Here is a 14,382-nt window from a genome sequence, read left to right as displayed (position 1 = left end):
ATCTTGTCGAAAGATGCCCCTTTACTGGCGTCGAGATACTTCGCGGCCTTCCAGATATTGGCGTCGTCGGCCAGAAAGTCCTCCCAATGGCTCTTCTTCTGTTGTCGGATGGCATCGTGATATTGCTTGGCTGCCGAGCGTGCGCGTTGCTCCAGTTCAGGTTGACTGTTACCTGCCCTTCTCTCCGCTCTCGCCCGGTTTCTCCAGTGGGTATGGATCTGCCGGAGCTGGGTGAGGTCAGCCGTCCACCATCTCTTTGCATACGGTGATGGCTTGGCCGTAGGTGTCAGTGCCTCTACTGCCTCGCACACCACAGACATCAGTCGATCCGTCTGTTGCTGCACCGTACCTCCTGTTGGCATTCGCCCTAGGTTTGCTTCTACTCTCTCATTGATTTGCTTCCATGGGGCGTTCTTGAGGAGGAGCCGTGGCCGGCTTTCCATCTCAGGCGCGGCGATGTCGAAGGTCGTCTCGATCGCCCGGTGGTCCGACCCGTGGTCCGTCTCGTGCAGGCCGCATCGTACCACCGTTCTTGCTAGCTCTTCGGACGCGAGGGATAGGTCGATCGTCGTTGCCGCATCGTTCTTCTCCCACGTCTTCGTGCCACGCGGAAGGAGGCTGCGGAGCGAGTACTCGCTCATTAGATCGATGATCGGGTCCGCCTCGCCCTGCCGGCCCTCCGACACATCGTCACCTCCCCACAGGTAGTCGTGGCAGTTGAAGTCTCCTACCAGAACCACGTCCACCCTCTCCCCTGTTCCTCCTCGGACATTCGTGATAGCTTGTCTCAGCAGGTCGCACGCCTGCCGCAGCATCTCCGGCCTCTGCACCGGCACGTACACCGACGCCACTATCAGTCTTCGATCCGGAAGCCGGACGATGGCCGCAGTGATATCCGAGGACGCTATCGGCAGCTGCTCTGTCTCTACGTCTCTGTTCACCCAAAGCAAACTCCTGATTCCCCATCTTCCTTCGTCCCTCCACTCCGTTGGTACCATCCTCGTCCACCTGCTATTGCCCATCGGAACCGTAATGACCTTACCTTCTATCCTCCGCGCCCATGGCTCCTGCACCGCTATGGCCGTGAAGTCGCGCAACGCCTCATCATTCATCAGACTTTCGTGCACTGCAGCCTGTTTCCTCACGTTGAGCTGAAGGATCTGGACCTTCCTACTCATGGGAACGCGGATACAGCTTCGGACAGTTCTTGCTGAACGACTCGTGCGGTCCGCCACAGGGCACACATGTCACGATCGTCTCACGGCATTCAGAGTGGTGGTGGCCTACCTTGGCGCATCGTCCACACACCCGGGGGTTTACGCACTGGTACGCCTTGTGCTTCGTGATCTGCTGGCAGTTGTAGCACTGCTGGGGGCGCGGCCGCCGTTCAAACGCCATCGTCGTGCCGGACTCTCCTCCAACGTGGAAGAAGCCCTCGGAGATCAGTCTACGCGCATCACCGGCCTTGGTCACGAACACGACCATGGACCCATACGCCTTGGGTATCTCTTTCTTGCTAAGCCAAGAAATCTTGGCAACCGTGGTCTCGTTTTCTCGGCTAAGTGCCTCCGCCGCTTCAGCCCTGACATTGCCCTTCTCATCCAGTACCTCAATTCGCTTCACGTTGTCGATCTTCACGGGATAGAGTTCGTCTCGTAGCACGCGTGCTCCACGGCCGAAGCTCTTCTCCGCGATCTGCTTGACATACCTATGCTCCGCATCGTCGCGACAAATGATCCGGATCCTATCCGCGTTCCTTGGGTCTACCGTGACGGCCAGACACCGCCAGCTACCCTGTCCGTCCAACGCGCGCATCTCCTTTTCCACCGCAGCCCGGATCCGGCCTGGGTTGAGCTTGTCGCTGCCTTCTTCAACTCTTGATGTATCGATCGTACAGAAGGGGTCGCTGCGGCTCGGCAGCGTCGCGTTGCCCGCCGTGGCTACCCGCGAGTCGCGACCTTGCCCACCTAAGCCGCTTCGCGCGACGTCCGCGTAGGACACACTTGGGCTGTTCCGCGTCGCAGCAACTGTTGCGAGTGCTTCGAGGTTTTCGTTCGTCTTGGCGCTTTCGTCCTCCACGCGTTCTTTCATCGCTTGCAGCTCTCCTTTGACGGCCTGTAGCTCGCTCTTGACTGTTTGCAGCTCCGAAGTGACCACGCGAAGCTCTGCCTCAACGTTTTTATTCCGTGCTTCCGACTTCTTCCACGCATCGAACATGATCTTGACCGCTGTGTGTAGCTCTTTGACCTGCTTGCCCATCGTCAGGAGCAGCCCTTTGTCGTCATCCTCTATGGGTTTCGCGCGTTCCTTGGCCAGGGTTGTGGCTCGCTTGGTCGTCGTCCGCCGGCCACCACCAGCAACCTCCGTCGCTCCGTCGGTCGCATTGTCGATTATCTCTTGATGAGTCTGGTTCAGTTGGGCTTTCGCGGATGGCTTTCGCACCCTTCGTGATGGCAGGTCCTCGTCGCTCGCTGCCACCGCCTCCCTCGCAACGGTGATGGACGTCGAATCTGGCTCGAGATCCATCGCGTCGGGACGTGCGCAGAGACGCCACGCGGTAGATCGTGCTAGTGCCACGTAGCGCGTTTCGGAGCTTCTCGACAGCGCTCAACCCAACAACGTCGAATGATTCTTCACACAATCAAATATCGAAAATTCCCCAATCCTCTGATCAATACTACAGTAGAAGTCGAATTTGGTTTCCGTCTTTCTTTGTCGTTGAACAGAAACGCTGGTGTAAGTTCGCCATGATGATGCCATAAGACGTGATTTCGCCCGGGCCACTAGTCGGCTTGGCCTAGTGTATGTGGTCCCGGCAATCGGTACTGACAAAACACATCGGCGCGGCACGGCAATCGGTACCCGCCCGGCCGTCGGTGTGGATGAGCCGGAAGAGGTGGTCTGCGCCTCTTGTCAATGTCAACAATCCCACGCCGGACAACGTATCTCCATCGCCCAACCAGTCACCACACGAGTTCCAATACCGATCGAGGGCATCATCCATGGATTGCCCGCCCGCGAAATTTTCTGACAAACCCACAGTTGGGTTTCAACGCCAGATGTGTTTCGACCGCTAACACCGCGGAAACGCACTTCGTTTACCGACTTGTTCCGAGGGACAACTTGAGTGTTCGCCGCGTCCAGCGCCTCTTTAAATGAATGGGTGGGAACCTCCGTCTCTGTCTGAGAGAGCATGAGAAATAGCTTGTGTTGTAAACCAGCCCAATGACTCGGAGTTGGTACTTCAACCAAGGAACTGAGCTAACCAAGGCTTCTTGGACTCCTTTGTCTCTTGGTCAACATTTCGACATCCACAAGTGACTGGAGATGAGATGACAGCACAGCTGTGAGGAGACTGAGGGCTTCCACTTGGGTGACCGCTCATTCATCGTCCTGCGCCGTTGTCTGCCTCCCTTCGCCAAAGCAGAAGCAGACGCAGACAGATATGCCGATTACGGCTCCCTGCGCCGCTGCGCCGTTCTGGAAAGGGCGTGGAGTCTAGGCTCCGGATAGATGGCATCTGGCCTAGTCTCTATGAAGTGACCAGTGTCTGGCGTTCGGTGTCTGGTGCAAAGCGTGCGTCTTATTTCCGCGCGGCTCCGGTTCTCTATCAGCGGAGCCAGCTCCTGAGGCAATGATCAGTTTTCGGTCGACATGGTGACTGGTGGATGACAAACTTATCAGCAGACGAAAAAAACAGCCAAGGCCAGGCTGTACTGCGTGCCTGCCAATGACCAACACAGTACCTTGGATGACTAAGGAGAGGTAGGGTAAGGTAGGCCAGTGCGTGATTCTGCGTACGCTAGAACGGCGATAGGGCTGTCCCGGCATCGTCCCTGACGTTCCCTCCCCTTGATGACCGGCGTCGGTAGATTCGGGCGAGGCTGATGGTCCCGCAGATCGCCGGAAGGTTCGCTCTTTCACACTGGGCTCCCAACTCACGTGTTCGGACTCCTGGCCAAAGATTTCTCCTTTCACCTTGGACGGAACCCGGAGATGACTGACCGACCTCAGAGTGATGTAATTGAGCCTCACCATGTCATTCGGACCGGGCCTCCTTCCCCCCTCAGCTTATCAGAAGTTCGGAACAGAATTTTTAGAGGGGTAACCACGTGATTCTGGCGTCCACTTTGGGGAATACCACGGTCCACGGCTCAAGGAAGGTCCCACGGGAGAGCTTGCCATGCGACGCCCAGCTCAGCCAATGGCGCGCCGCCCAAGACGTCGGGACACGGGAATTGCGGGGCCTCGTTCGGATCCGGACCAGTGACGGCGAGGCGGGGCACACAGTCAGACTTCACAGTGCACCATCGCCCGCCAGCCCTCCGCCGCGAGGCCCCATCCTTCTCTTTCTCTCTATCGTCTGTCGTCCAACCACGCGAACATGTTTTACCTTTCGAAACAATGAGGGCTACTAAGTTGAGCTGAGTCTTTAAGCTTTACCTTCACCACCACGCCGGGCCCCGAGCTTCTGTCTTTACCCCTCCTCCTCCTCCTCAGTCTCTCTCGCGCTTTCTCTTTTTCTCTCCCCGCAATCTTCCAAGCCACCGCTGCCGTAGCCGACAGCTGTTGCTGAAGGTCCCTCCTCCTGCATCGTCCTCTATCCGTCCCGTCTCTCAGTGCCCCGTCCTCCCTCCGTCTCAGCCTTGCCTGCGTCTCGGACCACCGTAGTGTAATCCCCGCCGTAGAGAAATATACGAAAGAGAGCATTTCCGCCATGGCCGACGCAAGCCCCGCCAAGTCAACAACGTCGCCCCGACCTCAACTAACCTCGTCCATGAGGAGCAGCTCCTTCCTGCGCGAGCACCAGCAGTACCGGCCTCCGCAGCACCCAGAGAGCCGCTTCGGCATCGACACCGTCGTCGAGGACCTGAGCAACGTCGCCGTCTCCCCGCCAAAGCAGCACAACCACAGCGCCGGCCACAAGCACTATGCGGGCTTCAACGGCATCCCCTCAGAGGACAACCCGCCCACCATCCGCAGCGGCCTGAACCACAGCTACTCGCACCCCAACTGCGCGCCCGCGGGTGGGAAGAAGCAATCGCGCTTGGTGGCCACGCTCTTCTACAAACCGGACGGCGGCGATGGCGCGGGCCACCATACGACAGTGGCTGGAGCAAGCGGCGGCCGCGTGGCATCCCCCCCGACCCTCACCTCCGACAGCGCCAGCGGCAAGGAGTCCCTCCCGGCCAACTTTGCGCCGACCCAGGACCCCGAGTCCTTCCCCCTCGAACCCCCGACCCTCGAACCCGAGAAGCTCGACCACCTATACGGCTCCCACGTCTCGCCCATGTGCGTGACCTCGTTCCTGCACCTCATGTCAACCTTCCCCCTCCCCGCCGGCGAGTCCGACTACAGCTCCTCGCATCGCTGTCTCGACAGCCAGGAGAACCCGCGCGTCGTCGAGCTGACGCTCGACCCGGCGCCCTGTCAGAGCTACCTCAGCCTGACGGATTTGCGGCGGCACGAGCTTATCTACCGCTTCGAGAGGGAGTGGAGCGTCGATGTCGCACTGCAGCCCGACACGCTGTGGCGCCGGCACCCGCGTCTCGTCGTCTTCGACATGGACAGCACCCTCATCACGCAGGAAGTCATTGACCTGCTCGCCGCGACGCTCACGGACCCGCCCGACCTGGCCGCGCGCGTCGCCGATATCACGCACCGCGCCATGCTCGGCGAGCTCGAGTTCGACGCCGCGTTCCGCGAGCGCGTGCAGCTCCTCAAGGGTCTGCCCGCCTCCTGCTTCGAGCAGCTGCGGCCCGTCCTGGATGTCACCAAGGGCGTTCCCCGCCTGATCAAGGCGCTGAAGCGCCTCGGTGTGAAGACCGCGGTGCTGTCGGGTGGCTTCCTGCCCCTGACGAGCTGGCTTGCTGGAGAGTTGGGCATCGACTACGCGCACGCCAACGAGGTTGTCATTGACGATGCTGGAAAGCTCACTGGGGAGGTTAAGGGTCTCATTGTGGGCAAGGAGCGGAAGCACGATCTGCTGATTGAGATTGCGGCCAAGGAGGGCATCGATCTGTCGCAGGTTGTTGCGGTGGGCGACGGCGCAAATGATTTGCTGATGATGCGCGCGGCGGGCTTGGGTGTTGCGTGGAACGCTAAGCCGAGAGTGCAGATGGAGGCCGATACGAGGCTCAACAGCGAGAGCTTGTTGGACCTGTTGTACCTCTTTGGATTTACGGGTGATGAGATTGAGCAGCTCGCCTCGTAGATTGGCGAGTGACTCTATGTTGACTTGTGTGTGGGAGAGTGGTGTTGTGGGCGTAAGTTGAGTGATGGTGTTCTGGGGAGTTGGGTGACACCGAAGGAGCCTAGGCATTGCTGTTTTTTTTTTGGGAGTATCCTTTACTCGCCTTCATGATTCAATTGCATGCCATTGAGTTTCCTGTTGCAAAGATGTTCAGATGAAATCTTCACTAGTCTTCGAGCATATAAAATCGGTCAATGTCGCTGGATGAGCCGCGAGGCCGAGTGATGTAATTCCAGCTTTGGAGATGCTGTCCAAGGTAGAAAAACGTGGATAAAACTGGATTCTCCCTATCTACACATGAAAATCACCTTCCGCCCATTGCACACATCGTGCATAAACGCGTCTTCTCAACGCAGGTATCTCTAATTCTCTAAGGGTAGCCGTCCTTGCCCCACTTGTTGTACTTTTCATGCAATTCCTGTGTCATGAAGCGTCAGCACGGCTATCTCCTCCGGCTTCAAATCCCGAAGAATCCCGGGCCTTGGAGCAAAGTCGACCTCTCACGAACAGGGTGCCCCCATCATGGCGGGATAAATCAGAAGGGTATATCAAACGCACCTTGGGGAGAGTGACATCGGGAATGATGACGGTGTTGACGGCGCTGGGAGCGTCTCTGGGCTCGTTTGCGGGGTTGCCACCGGGGTGGTACTTGTACTTGCCCTCGCTGTCGGTCTCCCAGGGCATACCGGCCTTCAGGACGGGGCTCTCGGAGGTAGAGGAGGTGGGGGAGCGGCCTACGCGGGGAGAAAAAAAGTCAATGGCTGTTCAATCGTCGAAAGGTATTTCACAATGGTTCGTCGGACGTACCGAAGTAGAGGCCGGCACCGCCGAGGGCAGCGACCATGACACCGCCGAGGATCTGTATGACAAAAAATTCCGATTAGCCTTCCATTACGGCTCTCTTGCGATGCACTTGTTTTGACGCCGCTTCCAGCCCGACCGTCCGCATCGCTCTGCGCAACTATCGCTTCTTCGTAGACTCGGCGAAGTATTCCGGCTGCTTCAGAAGATTGGCTTCGCGGGGAGAGGGATGCGGTGGACGTTGGACGGCGGACGGGTCGAGCTAAGGGCATCTTGGCTGGATGGACGGGATATCACGCACGAGGGTCTCGGGGTTGCGCTTGGACTCCTGTGTGAGGGTCTGCTTGGCCTGCTCGTCGGCAAAGCGGCGGATGGAGGTAGAGAAGGCGCGGCGGGCGACGAAGGAGGCCATTGTTGCGGTGGTTGAAGGGGTGTCGTTGGGGTGTGATGTTGTGAGTGGTTTCGGCTTGTCGTATGATTTCGGAGCTTCAGGTTCGTCGAGACAGGATCCCAAGGTTGAAATTCGGGAGAAACGATTGGCCGGGCTGACGGATGGAAGGTGATTGGTCAATCGAAGGCGATGTGGGCATTACCTCATCCTGCACCGGATAGATGACTCTTATGCGCTTAAAAGCTTCGCTTCATTAAGCCATATAATTAACTAACGGCTTTCTAGCATGTGAGAGTCCTGCTATGGCAAGTATCTACCAACAGTAGGAAACATGGAGATGCTTTTACTTTGATCCTGGCTGTTTTTGCGTTGTTTGCATCGACACATGGAGCGGCTTTCCAGGCTTATGAGGGGCATTAGCTGCAGGCTGAAGCTTCGCTGGCCCATGAACTTATCATATTCAAGCGTAATCTAGCGTGATTCTCCGAATTTTGTATTCTAGAACGACATTGAACACCGCGGGAGTAGATAGTGTCAATGAATAATTGAGGATAAATCAAGAGGCTGCCTTACGGTCTCTGAGAGGCTGGCGTTAAACTAGGAGCCGGGGGGACCGGTGCTTCTGAATATAGAGCTTATCCTGGACGATTCGTTGCATAGGGGCTTACGTGCTTGTCCTCATTGAAGTCTCACATTATGCCTGGCGAACGTCTCCGTGAGTATCAAGTTGCATCAGCAACCGATGTTATCGTGGTAGTGTTTATGATCGATTGGCTAAAGAGCGTGTGAGATGCCTTGCTTACCACACATCAAGTATCGCCGAGAGCTTCTGCTTTGGGGAGTGCGTGACAAAATGGGAAGCAATGATGCTGATAGATAGAACTACCGTCGCTCAGAGGAATATGACTGTAGTTTCCCTGAGATCAATACCTAACCTAGTCTTCGATAGCAACCATTCTAACAGGCTCATACCCATGAGGCTGGAGACCGTAGAGCGCGGTTCATTCGCAGAAACGTGCGTTGGTTGTCAAAAACAGTCACATTATGTAAACTGTCAGAAGACCCCAGATGGTCAGGGTATCCCATGTTTGAGCAGACAAGCCATAATGTACGGATAGTGGACGGGACCGCGTTGGTGCTGGCAATGGCGGCATAATCGCATTCTCCTACAAGTTAAAGCCGTGAATTTCATGGACGAGAATCGGATTCAAGACGTCTCATTCACTGCGGTGCATGCTTGGATAGTGTGCGATTGGCCCTATTCGTGCCGTGTCCCAAGCATTTCCCTGGCGATGCTGCTCGGACGAAAGCGTTCCGAGCGAGGACCAACCCAGCAGATTGGGGAGATCATTCCGGGAACCCTCAGCGTTGCAGCAGCTCATCGGCGTTCAAAAGAGGGACGAGACGCGTCTTAAGCCACGGAATACAAGTAAGACCAAAACAACGGTTTAGCATTCCTCACATGTCAGCGATGAGAGTGGAGGAACGGGAGGCTGAGAAACATCGCCAGTTTGGGTTCGTAGAGACTGGAGAGTAAATATAAGGCTAGAACGACCATGGCCTGTGCGTTTTAAGCTAATTGCTGCTCAATATCCGTACTGGTGGTGTCCGACTGTCCGTAGGCAAAAGGCATCGACGACGGGTACCTGAGCGAAAAACACGCTCCTTTCGTCGTGCTCCTCATCTCATCACCCCGGCACTGCAGCCATCGCGGCGCCGCGTGCTGTTGACCTGTTGCTGCTGTAGCAATTTAAAGCTGGGACCCAGATCCGGCAATTGTAATTAAATTGGCCTGGCCTAGTTGCACCGGCGCCTGCATAAAAACGCGGCCAAAGCCGTTTCGCAGGGGGCTTGAGCGTGGGCACTATCGTGAAGAAGCGGTAAGACAGCTGTTGGGATGTTAGTGATGACAGACGGCAGCTACATCCTGCGCTATCCAAGCTAAACCGAACCAGGGCTCTATGCAACCTTCCACATGCACAAAGCACGGATACCCAGGTTGTGCCGCCCCTTAGATTGGGTCGCAGTATCCGTAAGGTAAAGTCTTGCAGCGAGTCTTGCCCAGCACCCAAGAAACCCCCCCCGTCCGACTTGCGCTGCGGTGCTCCAATCCAATCCCTCTCCGTCACTGTTGGGCAATCCATGCCTGGACTGGGTCGCTTTCTGGTCTCGAAAAAGCAACACCAGGCACAAGACGAGACTCTGAGTCTTGTCCGACGTCTTCTTCGCTTCGCTCATTCACGGCTCGCTCGCCATCCCAATCTTCCTTTCTCCGTCTCTCTCTCCCACTCTCTCTACACGATACAATACGACAAACGATACCAACCGATTCACTCCCTCGCCTTAATACACGGGCCTTTTCCTATTGCTTCGCACGACCTCTTTTTAATACCACATTCCGACCGCAGACTTTTGCGCTTCAGCCTTTTCCAAACCTTCCACGATCCAGTCTCCGAACCTACCGAACCCTTCGTCCCGCGCGATAGTCATCACAACCTCACGTCAAAGCGCCGATTTTTAAGACCGACCACCACCATCCCCCCCAGCCGCTCTCGACAAGCTCTTCTCCCAACCTCGCGATACCTTTTGATCAACACCTCAAAAAATCGATATGTTATAGTGGAGGAAATTTGCGAACGTTAAAAAATCGTTGCGCCGCCGATCAGACTGCGATATCAGCGCCCAAAAATGACCTCAAAAGAACAGGCCGGTGGGCCCAGCACGCCGACCGACGATGGCGGCTTTCCGAAACCTCAATTCCCTGGACGCTCCGACCGACCAGGCCCGCCGAGTATCATCTCGTCGCGGATGACCGACATCGCGTCCGACGACGGCGGAGAAGCCGTAGCCCAGACCTTATCCGAAAATCCGCGCAGAAAATCTGGTCTGGCTTCAGAAACTTTGTCACGGCCAGGGACGGCCAAGACAGGCATGTCTGGGCCCCTCGAAGGCCGGAGACGAGGTCCGCCCCCACGAATGAATTATATTACCAGTCTCAACGAGAAGAGGGGAAGCATCGGAGGCGGTAGTACAGCTGGTTCGATTAGCAGCAGACCGCCTAGCTCGACAAGTCGAAGCCATGTTCCGTCTCTTACATCTTCAGCCTTCTTTCGTCCCATGAGTTCGCAGAAGTTGCAGGCCCAGCGTGGTGGTTCACGACCTGCGACCCGCCAGCAACCTACACTGGAGGATACCGAACCTACGCCCGAACACAACCAGAGTGCCGCCGCCGCCGCCGCAGTAGCCAGTGGAGGACCAAATGCTCGGCACAGCGTCATCTCAAACCCGGTATCGAACCCCGTTGCACGTCTCCAGCGGCAGCTCAGCGACGACGACAATATGAGACCGCCTCCGTCTCGCGGAACCGAATACACCGACCAAGGAACGTACGACCGAATTACCGCGAATACGAGCCCGACCCATGGTCACTATGCCGCCGGTAGTATGTCCGAGAGCGTCACTCCGTTACAACGGAACCAACGCAATAGCCGGAACCTGAGCGTCAATGTCGACAGGGGCTTTAGAGAAAGAGGCAATCAACCTAGCCCTGTCAAATCGCCACGGTCTTTCCGCTCAAGTTTCTTGCTGCCGGGTAGAAGTGACCAGAACAAGTCTAACCGGACTTTACCTGGTGGCGAAAAGCTCTCATCGACCGCGTCGACGCCGCAGCTCAATCCCGTAGACTCTTCAAGACCCGCAGACAAGAACAACTTGAAGAAGTCAAAGACAAACCTTGGCTATGTTTTCCAGTACTTCGAAGGCAACACTGTCTTCTGCTTGGGAGGCCGATTCCAGAATACCAAGCATCGGCCAGTCAACGTAGCCACTGGACTATTTATCATCATCCCCGCCGTCCTCTTCTTCGTCTTCTCAGCTCCTTGGATATGGCACAACATCAGTCCTGCCATTCCAATCACTTTCGGATACGTCTTCTACATTTGCATTTCCTCGTTCCTCCACGCATCCCTGTCGGACCCAGGCGTAAGTCGCCATCTTATTACTTCTGTAGTCGTATAACTGACCGCGCATAGATTCTGCCTCGAAACCTTCATGCCTTTCCACCGGCAGATTCGACCGAGGACCCACTCCGGCTCGGGCCCCCGACCAACGACTGGACGCTGATCAAGTCAGCAGAGTCAGCCACGGCCGCCATGGAAGTTCCAGTGAAACATTGTAGAACATGTAACATTTGGCGACCTCCCCGGGCTCATCACTGCCGTCTTTGCGACAACTGTATCGAGACCCACGACCACCACTGTGTGTGGCTCAACAACTGCGTCGGAAAGCGCAACTACCGATATTTCTTTGCCTTCGTCTCCTCAGCAACATTTCTTTCTCTCTATCTTCTTGGCGCCTCCCTTGGCCAAATTCTCGTACACATGCACCGATCCGACATTTCTTTTGGTAAATCCATCGACGACTTCCGCGTTCCCTTCGCCATGGTCATCTACGGCTTCATTGCCTTCTTATACCCTGCTGCCCTCATGGGCTACCATATCTTCCTCATGGCTCGAGGCGAAACAACGAGGGAATACATCAACTCTCACAAGTTCATCAAGGCAGAGCGGTTCCGCGCCTTTACTCAGGGCAGCATGCTCAAGAACTGGATCGTCGTTCTTTGTCGACCGAGGCCTCCTACCTACTACCAATTCAAGAAGAGGTACATTGGCGGTGATCAACGCCTCGGTGCTCTCCGGGATCAGAAGGTCGACATGCAGGGCATGGAAATGCAGAACGTCAGACCAACCACAGGGTTTCAAGGGCCTGTCTCTTTGCGCAACGAAACAAGCACTACCGCGACATAATTACCCATTTCTTTGATTGCTTTCTGCGTGGCGTTGTTTAGGAGCCATCATACGTTTAAACGGATCCTGAATACCTGTAATGTATGTTTTCTATTATACCCGGCTTTACCTATCAAAGCAGGTAAACAGACATAAAACGCCGGTTCTCTCCCTTGGCGCAGGGGATGAGAGCCCGTATCATTTTTCATCGCGGCAATGCGCTACGATATCAGAGCCAGTACATAGACGTTTGGCGCAAATTGCTGCGCTTGTAACAAATGCTAGTTCATACCCCGAGTTAAAGTTTCCACAATCGCGTGACGTTGATTTTTTTGGTTCCTGAATCACAACTGCTTGCCTCTAGCAATCAATGATCAAACACGCTTTGACATCACCACTATGCTCAAACAAGCCGAGACTGTGAATCACTAATTCGTGCAACCTTTGGCAAACATATAAATAGGTTGGTTACTTTTGCGTACTATCTGCCACTGAATTCCACTTACGCACCAGAGGCAACAGAAAGTATCACAACGACATCAAGCAACAAAAAGGCGCCTGCTGACAACAAGCTCCTGAATATTCAAAACCCACAACCCAAGGCCTCTAAGGAGCGATCAACGTACAATGGCTTACGTGTTTGACGGATACTCCGAAGCCAGCTCCGGTCGGAACACACCTCGCGGCCAGCAAGGCCCAGGCAGCGGAGGAGCGAGAGGACCTGGAGGTGGAGGTCAACAGCAGCGACGTTATGGGAATGGAGACATCCCCGTCGGTGGCCTACCTGGAGGGATCTACTACGGTACGGGTCGCTTTTACGAGGAGAATCTGCGTAATGAGCAACGACGGCGGCAACAGCAGCAGCAAGAACAAGAACAAGGACATGATCAACAGCGGCATCGGCACGATCCACAGTGGCAGCCAGAAGAGCAAGGTGAGCAGCAGCAGCATCAACACGATCAACAACAGCAGCAGCGACCGGGGTATTCTGCTTTCGGTGGCTTCAGTCATGCGAACGGCTGTGGACATGATAATGATCGTGTGAGAGAGGCTTCTGCTGCTGCGAGGGCGTTCCTTGGAACGCTACAGAGAGAGTACTGGCGGCGGAGACAGCAGGAGGCCGATGCTGGAGGCGTTGGGTCCGGATTGGGTCCTGGTGATGGGCTTGGGGAGATGGATGGGGATGACTTTGGGCCGACGGAGGAGATTCGGTTTGAGGATTTGTTTGGGGATATCTTTGGAAGCTTCGGTGGAGGCGGTGCTGCTGCGTTCGATCCTCGTCCCGGCCCCGTTCCTGGCTCTGGGCCTGATCAGGGCCGTACCGACGGGCCTGGTGGTCAAGGTGGTGGCAGGGGAGGAGGCAATCCTGGCCCCGAACCAGCGGCTCCTGGACCCGGAAGAAACGGCGGCGGTGCATTCCGGCCGGGATACGGACCCCCGCCGGGTCACTATGGAGGCGGATGGTACGGCTACGGTTCCACGTTCGGGGAAGCGGCGCGTGCTCGACGGGGAGGGGCGGGACTGACCTTTGCTGATCTCTTTGAGCTTTATCAAAGCTGGCCTGGTCCGGATAATTCGTTTGGGGATTATGAAGAGTCGGGAAATATGCCTCGAGCGTATTTTTGAGCATTGGGGTTTTTGGATCGTCAGTTGGAGTTGGAGGGTTTATGACGATTTAGGGGTAAATAGAGAATCGAGTACCAAGCAAGGTACTCAGGCCAGTAAATAATTAAGCGTTGACTATTCCCAGAAGTACAATGATGCGAACTGACTATGTCCCGGTGTGATACTTGAATTTGCTGGCAATACAGGTGTGATAATGCACAGAATACGATCTCGATCATCTCATTCGGGCCGCCGCCAAAGCGAACACCACTTTACGTGGATTACAGACACTACGTGGATTGCGTAGCTACAGAAGGGAATCGAGAGCTAAGTTCATTATTGTTAAGGGGATTTGCGATCTTTAGATTCGGAGAGGCGCTGGTTCTACACAGCCTCCAAATGTTGTGCCCCCAACCCGGCGCAGCAGGGTGCAAACATGTCCATTTCTTTGCCAACGATATGTCTTAAACATACCGTGCATGCCTACCCGGCTTACGGCCGAAGGAATTTCAGGCTGTGCGACCATTCTGCTGCCAACTTGAGGAGCC

General features: G+C 55.8%; 4 protein-coding genes across 4 annotated transcripts; 3 read left to right on the top strand and 1 right to left on the bottom strand.

The window, feature by feature from the left end:
• The first annotated feature begins 4,377 nt into the window (after positions 1–4,377).
• Positions 4,378–6,453, top strand: BDZ83DRAFT_46879 (phosphoserine phosphatase serb). Its single transcript, XM_060503275.1, has one exon. The coding sequence runs from the start codon at positions 4,718–4,720 to the stop codon at positions 6,212–6,214; it is 1,497 nt and encodes a 498-aa protein (XP_060360427.1). The 5' UTR covers positions 4,378–4,717; the 3' UTR covers positions 6,215–6,453.
• A 170-nt stretch (positions 6,454–6,623) lies between these two features.
• Positions 6,624–7,466, bottom strand: BDZ83DRAFT_756192 (uncharacterized protein; the record flags this gene model as incomplete). The annotated part of the gene is made up of 4 exons (XM_060514715.1): positions 6,624–6,671; positions 6,812–6,987; positions 7,061–7,112; positions 7,356–7,466. 4 exons carry the CDS (start codon positions 7,464–7,466, stop codon positions 6,624–6,626), a joined length of 387 nt encoding a protein of 128 aa, XP_060360426.1.
• Positions 7,467–10,133: 2,667 nt separating this feature from the next.
• Positions 10,134–12,250, top strand: BDZ83DRAFT_587747 (DHHC zinc finger domain-containing protein; the record flags this gene model as incomplete). The annotated part of the gene is made up of 2 exons (XM_060506072.1): positions 10,134–11,426; positions 11,477–12,250. 2 exons carry the CDS (start codon positions 10,134–10,136, stop codon positions 12,248–12,250), a joined length of 2,067 nt encoding a protein of 688 aa, XP_060360425.1.
• A 338-nt stretch (positions 12,251–12,588) lies between these two features.
• Positions 12,589–14,131, top strand: BDZ83DRAFT_635374 (uncharacterized protein). Its single transcript, XM_060509171.1, has 2 exons — positions 12,589–12,692; positions 12,752–14,131. The coding sequence occupies exon 2, from the start codon at positions 12,857–12,859 to the stop codon at positions 13,853–13,855; it is 999 nt and encodes a 332-aa protein (XP_060360424.1). The 5' UTR covers positions 12,589–12,692; positions 12,752–12,856; the 3' UTR covers positions 13,856–14,131.
• The last annotated feature ends 251 nt before the right edge of the window (positions 14,132–14,382 follow it).

Source organism: Colletotrichum acutatum, assembly GCF_030867785.1.
Source record: "Colletotrichum acutatum strain CBS 112980 chromosome Unknown BDZ83scaffold_119, whole genome shotgun sequence".
Lineage (NCBI taxonomy): Eukaryota > Fungi > Ascomycota > Sordariomycetes > Glomerellales > Glomerellaceae > Colletotrichum > Colletotrichum acutatum.
Note: the sequence above shows the minus strand (reverse complement) of the source record. Positions and strands in the feature narration are given on the sequence as shown.

What these genes read in the sequence shown, in the direction of transcription:
- BDZ83DRAFT_46879 (XM_060503275.1), top strand. Translation starts at nt 4,718, where the DNA reads ATGGCCGACGCAAGCCCCGCCAAGTCAACAACGTCGCCCCGACCTCAA.
- BDZ83DRAFT_635374 (XM_060509171.1), top strand. Translation starts at nt 12,857, where the DNA reads ATGGCTTACGTGTTTGACGGATACTCCGAAGCCAGCTCCGGTCGGAAC.